Source organism: Aotus nancymaae, unplaced genomic scaffold (assembly GCF_030222135.1).
Source record: "Aotus nancymaae isolate 86718 unplaced genomic scaffold, 86718_ANA_hifiasm-v0.15.2.pri h1tg000059l, whole genome shotgun sequence".
NCBI classification, from domain to species: Eukaryota; Metazoa; Chordata; class Mammalia; order Primates; family Aotidae; genus Aotus; species Aotus nancymaae.
The window spans coordinates 76,189,209-76,199,604 of NW_026988473.1; the positions used below are offsets into that span (position 1 = coordinate 76,189,209).

Here is a 10,396-nt window from a genome sequence, read left to right on the forward strand (position 1 = left end):
CTGGGCAACTAATGCATTTTGCACTTGACAACCTCAAGATAGAGGCTGTTTTTATTGCTTCTTTTAGTCCATCAAATGAGAAAGTAGGCCTGGTGTGTGTGTGTGTGTGTGTGTGTGTGTGTGCACGCGTGCGCGTGCGCACGCACATGTGCAGGTACATCTGTGTGTTGCTGTCTTTGTACAGCAAAGAGGGAGGACATATGTGGATAAGGGCATATCCACACCACTGCTGGCCTTACTTGACACAGGGTGGGGAAGATGGTCACTCCCAAAAATGATACAACGCTGCCCTCTAGAAGACAAAGCTGAAAACTCCACTCACTGTCCAGAGATGGAAGTTAGGATAAATGTAAAGGCATTCTTGCTTATAAAATATTTATAACCCTATTTTAAAAGTAATCTCATTTAACCTGGTGTTGACACCTCATCAGTTCATGTAAGTGATCTAAATTAACTCTGAATGGCAAAGAGCAATGCACCCACTTCATTCTCATTTCACTCTTCACTCAGTCGCTTCACTTTGAGAAGGGAACAGCTACTTTTGGCTGTCAGCTGTTTGGAAGCTCATTTACTATGGCTAAGGGTTTTGAATCCATAATGTAAATTACTTGATTGACAGAACTTTGCCCCCAATGGCACAATCAATTTTCTATTGTGGAACTAAATTATTTTCTCTAAGGAAATGAAAGAGCCTCAAGAAGTGAACTGGGTGGGAGCGGGGTGGGCAGGACTGGAAATAGGGACAAGGTAACCAGTGTCATTTCTGCTTTCTCTTTGGCTGTTCACGAAGACAAAGGGGTTGATGACCCGGGAGAAGTGACCTGCTTTGCAGGCAGTAATAAAGGCAGCAACTCTGAAGTTCAGTCCCTCAGCTCCTTCCAGTCAGATTCCGGTGACGACAATGGTAAGAAGTCGTTAGATTTGTTCCGAGCTGGTGGGTTCTGCTTCCTGTTCTGGAAGACCGTGGTTGGGAGGAGGGTGGTGCAGCTGGCTTTGTTCATGGGCTTTTGAGCGTGTTCACCAGCTTCCTGGTTTACCCCATTATTGGGTGTCATTGCCAAAGGAGCCCCCATTGAGCTGAAGCTGTGAGCAGGCCCAGAGCTCTGTATCAGAGGTTGATGAAGTTACCCTGGGCCTCCAGCAGTGAGTCCTGTTTGATTTGGTTCATGGTGGAAATATTTCATCCCAAATGATATTCTCTAGCAATCTAAGTAATTTTAATTTTACCAATGATCTCTTCCCTCTTCACTGTATATCCAACCTCCCCCTCATTAGAAATTAGTTCAGAGACAAAAGCCTTCTTATAGAACCAGTGGAATCTTCATTCAATTGAATCCCCAATTGAATCATTTGGGGTTATGGGCTTTTGTAGAATTTATTAAAAACTATGAAGCAGCTTCTTAGAAAAATGTACATACACCCAAAATGTTGCATGCAATTTCTCGTGGTTCTCAGACTTTGTTCACACTCCAAAGCTGCTACCTCTGCCTCTCAAACAGCATGGGAACTGTCATGCTGCACTGGGTTTTCTGAGCTGAGGAGCCAGCTTCAGAAGATGGGTTGTTCTTCCCCAGGGTAGGGGAGGGAAGCAGGAACAGTCATAAAACAGAGAGTGTTTTCAGTGTGGTGGTTAACCAAGGATATTTTCAAACAGTCATCCAGAGACAAGCAGCCTTGCCTTAGGTCATTTTCCCATTTGTCAGCAACTAGCAACCAATGGATACTTACTAATTTATGTAATCATTCAATCTATAAACCTTGCTGAATTTTTTCCACGTGCTGAGTCCTTTATCCAGAGTACAAAATGAAAAAGGCACAGCCCTGGCCTCCAAGATAAATACCGAACCAGGTGAGCTTCAAGACCATAGGAAGCAATCACAAAGTGAAAGAGCCTTTTTTCATCACCACTTTCAAATGCTGGCACTTCTGAGAAGTGCCCAAGCATCAGTGTATCTGTCTGCAGAGACAACAAATCCTCTAACAGTGAATTTTTTCTGACCGTTATCAGAAAGTCAGAGACACACCCCCAGATCTGATTGCCTTGATGTATCCTCTTCTCCCCCTCCCCAGCCAGTAGAAAAGCTGTGGCTAGTTTGTACTTTACCCAGAAGCACCTACGAACAGAGTCCAGACTCCAGGCAGCAACTCCAGCAATGATGCCTGGTTAGCTGTTCTTATGGGCTCTCTGGCGTGCACCCTGAAGATCACATACTTGCCCTTTTATGCTTAACATTCTAAGTTTGTCCCAAATGAGGCAGGTGGTGTTGGGAACTTTCATCAGATTGGTTTTAAGCCTGATCACCTCTCCACAAGCTGCTGTACTGAGCATTAAGGCAACCCATATAGACCACAGAGATCTCCTGTATTCTATTTGAGAGGCCAGATGCTGACTTCTGTCCACACCTTACTGGTGGGGGCTAGGCCTCGGGTCACTTTGGGCTGTCGGTGGCATCATGTGACGACCGTGAAGCCATCAGTTCTGCAAAGCTTATCCTCCATCACTGGCATTTGGTTCAGAGCAGCATGACTGACCAACAAATAATTTTTCCCGGGAATAGCGAGGTCTTCCTCCGAGAGCCTTTGGGAGTTGCTAATGAGAAATTAGCATGAGCTTGATGAGCCACTGCCTTCCTAAATTGATTTTACTGGGCCATGAGGGGTGAATTTATGACCCAGCGATCATGACCGATCCTGCCTTTCAGGAGGACTGGCCTTGGATTTGCTGCCATTTCTCTTCCATTCCGTGAACTTCAGGACCCTCTAGAGAACGGCGTCCACTGATACATTCCCTAACAGACTGTGGGGAGGCTTTGGGTGTTTGCATGCTGCACCTTCATTGTTGCTGCTGTTGTTGTTAAAATAAGTTAACGTATGTTTAAAAAACACAACTAACCTGAAGCTGTCCTTCCCCTCCCTCCCATCTTCTTTTCCTGACCACAAGCCTCCATAGTGACTGTCATTCAGCTTGTCAACAATGTAGTTGACACTATAGAGAATGAAGGTATTTACTTTTTTTCTTCCATAGCATTTCTTGAAATTTTGCTTGTTACTTTGGACTGGGAGTGATTTTTAATGGATAGCCCACAGAGGGGGCAGTAAACAGCTCATTTCCAGTGAGATGTGGTGCATTTCTCTATGGATCTATTTTACAATTTTGAAAAAAAAAACTAGTTCATAATTTAAATATATATATATGGAGTACTCTTTTTATAAAATTTCTTTCAAGACAAGAGTACCCAATTAGTCACAATCCAGATTAATACTAAATCTGTCTTTACATCCAACATCTGTTCATTGAGCACCTATTATGAGCTGGGAATTTTTAAGAAATCATTCAGAGCTACAATATTATGGATCCTTATTTCAATCAGGTAACTTTTATTAGCAACTTAATAAAATCAGGGCATAAATGTGCTTTATCTGTTTGGGTTTTTTTCCTAAATAACAATAAGGAAAAATAAAGGCTAAACTTAGTCATAGCCCATAGGCCTTTAAGGAGCATGTTTTTAAAAGTCATCTCAAATGTTCTGTATTATCCCTCTTCACATGGTTTGGATTGTCAGTTTTACTTTTCACTTTGTATTTAAACAGTGTCTGTCATGGACCAAGGACAGAACTACAACCGAGGTGACTGTGCCACAACCCTAACTTTTTATTTGTGTGTTTTGAACTCCTGAGTTCATTCTTGCCCTGTTCCTGTCCTCTGCCCTGATCTGAATTTTGCATGTCTCAGGTGTCTCATGTGCTCAGTATTGGAAGTGAAAACTCCACCAGCATTTCCCCTCCTAGCCTCATCGCCTGTGCGTGTGTTTCACCCATGTGCCTGCACGCCTTCCTGCCTCCTGTGCTCCACAGCACAGCTGATGGACCTCTCTGCAAGCATGCTGCCAGCCTAGCTCTGCAATAGCATGTGGCTAGGAAGAGGGTGTGGGGACTGTGCTCGGGGGTCCTGGAACTGTCTCCTCAGTGTGCCCTCACTCTTCATCTCATGGCATGGCTGAGTGCGAGGCTTTGCAGCCACCAGGTGCCACCTGTCAGAGTTGCCATCGTCTTGTTCTCTGCAGGCCAAAGCATGGCTGGCCCCACAGACCCTTGTAAGAAGCATGCAGATGACCCTGGCTTCTTACGGTCTCTTGGATGCCAAAAATTGCATGTCAGGTCGCTTCTCTGCTTCTTTCGCAGCCATGCACCAACTCCAGTCTAGAGGAAATTAACTGTCGTGGTTTTTCTCTTGCAGCCTATCACTGGGACACCTCTGACTGGATGCCAGGGGCCCGCCTGTCGGACATAGAGGAAGTGCCCCACTATGAGAACCAGGATGGAGGGTCTGCACACCAGGGCAGCACACGGGAGCTGGAGAGCGATTACTACCTGGGTGGATATGATATTGACAGTGAATACCCACCCCCTCATGAAGAAGAGTTCTTGAGTCAGGACCAGCTGCCTCCTCCTCTCCCGGAGGACTTCCCAGACCAGTATGAGGCCCTGCCACCCTCCCAGCCTGTCTCCCTGGCCAGCACACTGAGCCCAGACTGCAGGAGAAGGCCCCAGTTCCATCCTAGCCAGTACCTCCCTCCTCACCCATTCCCCAATGAAACGGATTTGGTGGGCCCGCCTGCCAGCTGTGAATTTAGTACTTTTGCCGTAAGCATGAACCAGGGCACAGAGGCCACAGGCCCAGCAGACGGCGTGTCTCTGTCCTTGCACAATTCCAGAGGCACCTCATCCTCAGATGTGTCAGCCAACTGCGGCTTTGACGATTCCGAAGTAGCCATGAGTGACTACGAGAGCGTGGGAGAGCTCAGCCTCGCCAGCCTTCACATCCCCTTTGTGGAGACTCAGCACCAGACTCAAGTGTAGATACCACATCTTGGGTACTTCACCCTGTTTGTTACAGAAAACTGGAAGCAGATTGGCTGGGCTCGTGTCTCAGTGATGAGTCATCTGTGGAATGAGAAGGGAATACGGTATTTTCCACGAGAAACTTCTTCACAAGTCATGCTGTCCCAGCAAGCAAGCTTGATTCCAGTTGGGTAAAAATGAAAGACTCAAATTGTTTTTGAGAGGTGACTGGTAATCCTTGATGTAGGTACCTGTGTTCATGGCTAAAAATGCAAAGAGGGAAAAATCATTTCACCCACTGAGTGACGCAGTCTTGTATGGCTTTGAGCAGTATTGTGCCCTGGAAAGTGTTACAGCATCAGTCCTTGCAGTATTAAAAACTGGCAACAAAGAGGCATTGTTGCGTGTAATTTTGAGCCAATGAAATGAAAATAGTAGTAATGACTACTACTTGGAAAAGTTAGTCTCTTAGGCAAAAGAAAAGAGAAACAAATTTATTAAACAAACAAGAAAGTGGGCTGAAGCCTTTTAAAGCAACTATTTTTTTTATAAGCTGCCCAATTTTCAGCTATAAAATTAGGTTTGAATAACATGTTTAGTATGCTCAGTTATTTGTTTGTGTTAAGCATCCTATCTAATACAGTTGGGTTTTATGATCTTCGAGAAAGGTATCAATCAAGAGCAACGGGAGGCTTTCTGGGTTCCATTTGGTGGGTGGGGGAGGAGCTTAAAGTTGTTTGAACATTAGAAAGAGTGTGATTATCTGGTTTGTTCTGCGTTTTCTGGTAAATATTCCTGTTGGTAAATCTAATATTGCTGCAGAAATTGGCTTTGTTTGTACAGTTTCTCCACAAGGAGAGATCTTTAGACGTTCAAGCAAAACTCACAAATTCCAGAAGAAAAAAAAATACCTTCAAAGTTTACAGGCTAGATAATCACAATTCTTGATGCCGAGAAAAGGTTTGTTTTTCTAAATCGGTAGTGTCACCATTATAAATAGAATTATGTTAAGAAAAGAAGAAAGTAGACTAGTTATTGTGTATAAATTATAATAGTGTGTGTGTGTCTGGGCCTATGTACAAATATGTGCTTGCACTCAGTAAGGCTGCTCTTGAGGAAAGCTAAGGAAAGCTAATGTGAAGGTTTTGGGAAATGGACCATGTTGAGAATCCTGCCAGCGAGCATGGCATACCTTGCAATTTCTCTGATCTCTGTGGTGTTAGAGAAACATCAAATGCCATATTTTACTCCAGTTCAGTTACCTTTATTTTAGTATGGCCAGTTATATTAACTTAAAGCAAAATTGTGCTTTTTGTTTTTGTTTTTTTCTCTAGAGACAGAGTCTTGCTCTGTCGCCCAGCCTGGAGTGCAATGGGTGTGATCTCAGCTCACTGCAAACCTCTGCCTCCTGGGTTCAAGTAATTCTCCTGCCTCTGCCTCCCCAGTATCTGGGATTACAGGCATGTGCCATCATGCCTAGCTAATCTTTTGTGTTTTTAGTAGAGACAGGGTTTCACCATGTCAGCCAGGCTGGTCTCAAACTCCTGACCTTGTGATCTGCCCACCTCAGCCTCCCAAAGTGCCGGGATTACAGGCATGAGCCACTGTGCCTGGCCTGAAACTGTGCTTTTTAAAAACAGTATTTTGTTGTAATTTTCCAGAACTAACCTCTATTTTTTAAATGTGTAATGTTTGATTACACCCTGGGATTCTCTTCTCATCTATGGGCTTTGGCCATAACTTTCAAAAATTAATAGGAGAATCATTCCACTGGAAATATAACTTAGTCCTCAAAACTTAAAGTTGACAAGTTCAATGACTTTCCTCCTTTACTTCAATCAGATTATGGCTGCCTGTGCAGTGGCCATGGTAAATATATGCATATTTGCACTATCTGCTTAATGAGCAAATCTGTCTCCACAGTTTCTGATGACATATGGCATTGGTGTGTAAACTGTCCCAAGTCTGTGCATCATTCACTCAGACATATTTTTAATTGTTTCGGTTGTGTTTAATCCACTTTATTCTGTTTAGGAGTCAGTGTTTCTGAACGTTTATGCAAAAAAAAAAAATCCCTTTTCATTCTCAAACTTTCTAAGTAAGTGGATACACTTCAGATTTTTTAGCCTTTCTCTTCCTGTCTCTTGGTCAGACCTACTCATGGAGGCATTATCCACTCTGTGGTCTTGAAATAAGTGAATTTCACTAAGGCTGCTTTCAAGAATAAAGTCTTTGGCATTTTTCTTATGTAAGAAGCACATTTGCAAGAATCATGGAAATAAATGACAAACTAATGGTCTAGAATAGAGTCACTTTTAGTAATGCAATGACATAAAAACCCTCAAACTAAAACCAACAATTCATTTCTTGCCCCTAGGAAATATTACAGTGAGATTAATGCCGATGAGTCACTGCTGCTTACACAGCATCTCTTCAAGGGAGAATGCCTGACTGACTCAGTAATGAAAGGATAGATAGATAGATGCTAATGCAGTTGTGAAGTCACTGAAGAAAATCGTGCCACCCTTTGCTGTGACCTACATAAAATACCTTTTTCTTTGGGATATTGTCCCCTGATTTTCTGCAGAATAGCTCTGCAGCTAAATATATACCAGGCAAGTATGTGTTATGTTTTGATTCATTATCGTTAAACATATGATATCTCTTCACTTTTCAGAAAGTTAGGTTTCCCTGTAGATTATGAAATGCTTTGCAGTCAGGCCAAGATGCTACTAGGCGGGGATGACCACTGATTTTAAAAAGCTGGAAGGGTCCTATTTGCTAGTCCAACCTCCTTATCTTATCAAAGACGAAGCATACCCAGAGAGGGGAAGGGACTTGCCCAAGCTCACAGAGGAAGCTAATCAGCTTAACAAGGACTAGCACCCATCCATCTACCCAGTATTCTCTTACATCATATTGTTCACCCCTACACTACCTTGAGCATAGGAGCCACCTGATTCTAATAGACCCTGGAGCTTCCACCATTCCTTCTTCGGAATATGCTATAAAAGAAAATTCACAGAGAATATTTTTCTGGAAGCCTCATGATCTTATGTTTCCTTACAACTCCCCCCCTCCCCCGCCCTCGCCCCAGGAAGAGGGGTATAGAATTCACACATTTCTTTAGACATTCATCAAAATGCTGCTTTTGCCAAATGAATGTTTGTATAGTAGGGATGAAATGATGATTACAGAGTTCAGCTCAGACCAGTCATCAGTTGTAGTTAAACCTGGATTTTACTGTTACCTACTGGTTGCATTTTTGGTTTTGGTTTTGCATTTTCCGTCCCACTAACACTGACTACTGTTTGTCCTACCCCCTCCACCATGATGAACCACATGGAAAATATTTAAACCAACTAGTGTATTTCTCATTTTTCTAACATCTATGTGCCACCTCCTGGAAGCCATTTCCCATAATTTGTTGTAGGCACTTTACTAGTATTGCACACATTCTGGTTAGGGTGAGAATAGCTAGACTCTTGGTGCTCGTCATATAGTAAGCAAGAGCTTGTGGGTAGTAAAAGGTGAATAAAGTGCATGCTTCATTTATTCCCTTTCCTCTATGAATATTTTGCTGCTGCGTTCTAGTCTATGCCAGCTTTCCATGTACCCTTGTCCTGCCTATTCATGAAATGCCATGTAAAAGACTTAGTAACATGAGTAGGTCGTCCATGCTTTGAGGTTCGTCCAATTAGGGGATCAATGTGAAAGCCTAGAAAGGGAACTAATTTCTGGGATTCGCCTGGAACTTCCCTTGGAAATCACTAGCACATTCTGCAAAAAACAGCAAATAGAACATATCTACCATCAGCTCTCTCCTCCATACGCCCCGTCCCACCCCACCCTACCCACTACTCCCACTGATGCCAAGTTTGCATCATCAAAGTCAGGGGAATTGAGAAGAGAGATTATCAAAATAAATTATTAAAGATCCAGAAAACAGTTTTATGTGAAGTAATTCAGGAAGATCTAGTGTTCATTTTGCATGGATTGTCCAGGTAATTGTCTGGCTCTTCACTCCACTGCCTTCCCAGTGCACAGGTATTGCTAAAGTGGTTAGGCTTTAATGTTTTGTATTTTTAGTTTCAAACCATGGGAAATGCAGATTTGAAGAGGCATTGATTCCGTGTCATCATTTTGTGTGCTCTGTGAGAAGGTGGTTATATGTTTTTGCTGGTTTGTGTCCCACAGTGTTCAACTGCACATTATTCTGATGAAAATCCACAATGTCTTTGAGCTTCTGGTTGTGTAATGCTGGGATTTAAAGTCACCATTTGTGGGTTTGGCATCAGTTGATATTTAGCCAGCTGGCTAAAAGATAGGAAAAGAATATGATATTTCTTTTCTTATGTAATAATGAAAAGCAATAATTACAAGTAGGTAATAATACACAAAGGCCATAATTAGTCTCTTCCAGTGTTTAGGATGCACTTGAGAATCGTATAGTCATTTGGAGCGTGTTTGGTACCTGAATTGCTACTAGTTAACAATCTTATGAGCCCACACTACTGCATTTTGGGAGTGGCAAATGTGTTTGGAAATGGAAGCAGTTCTTTTTAAGCACTGTATCAGAGAGATTGTCTTGTACATTTACCTGTTGCAAACAGGCTGGTTTGTAAAAGATGTATGTTTTGGTGTTTAAAATGTTTATAAAATTGTATATAAGTGGTTTCAATTTTCCAGGCTTTTGTAGATACTCTATTTGATGCCTATCAGGATGCTTTAATTTGGGGGGTCGAATATAATTCTAAGTCATTCACGCTGTTGGTCTGCAAACTTTTGAGGTAACTACACACACACAAAAGAATTTTAGATTTGAAAATGTTTTTTAATCATTTCAAAATGTACTGTAACCTTTCTTTGGTTCTTACTGTTTTCATTTAACTTTCTCTGTTTAAGAAAAATGTTTTTATTGACATTTGTAAAAAAAGAATGTGTTTTGCCCAGTTATTAAGTTTTATTTTTATGCAATTTCAGAGTCACAATGAGGTATGTCATTTCTTCATACACTGTACACTCACCTGAACTTGCACACACATCACACGCCAAACCTTATGCAATGGGGAAAGCTACCACTTAGTGGATTTTGTCCCTTAAGGAAATGGATTGTTCCTGCATATATTGCTGGTGGCAGTATTCAGTCTTGTGTTTTCTTAAAAAAATTAAAGAAAAAAAAACAAAAAACAAAAAGCAAACAGAAAACAAGACAGCCAAAAAAAAAAGAGACAAAAAAACACAACAACAGAGTACAGGTTTGTAACTGCCAAAATTTGATGGTTAAAACAACTTTTTGAGTAAAAAAAAATGATACTACCAATTGTGTTGACTCTTTTTAAGTGTTCCTTTTGTCCTGTCTTTAGTTCATTGCTTATATGGCATTTAGGAGGGCACATTCCTCAGAGTGTGGTAGAAAGACGTGGTACAAAGTAAAGCTGTTTAGCCCTAGTCTACCCCTAAAAGAGATGGGTCTCTCTTTGTATAATAGGGAGGAAATGATAATTCTGAAAGGTCTGAAAGGGATATTTTTGTTTTGTGATGTTAGTGTGAC

At 41.9% G+C, this 10,396-nt stretch overlaps 1 protein-coding gene across 2 annotated transcripts in view; it reads left to right on the top strand.

The window, feature by feature from the left end:
- The window catches only part of FAT3 (FAT atypical cadherin 3), a 532,147-nt gene extending 521,986 nt beyond the window's left edge, over positions 1–10,161 (top strand). The window contains exons 24-27 of one of the 2 annotated variants that reach the window (XM_064365390.1): positions 791–904; positions 2,942–3,001; positions 3,592–3,627; positions 4,238–10,161. In XM_064365390.1, the coding sequence (XP_064221460.1) occupies positions 791–904; positions 2,942–3,001; positions 3,592–3,627; positions 4,238–4,860 (833 nt within the window). In that variant the 3' untranslated portion in view covers positions 4,861–10,161. The remainder of the gene's footprint in view (positions 1–790; positions 905–2,941; positions 3,002–3,591; positions 3,628–4,237) is intronic. The other variant, XM_064365391.1, reaches the window with a different exon arrangement.
- The last annotated feature ends 235 nt before the right edge of the window (positions 10,162–10,396 follow it).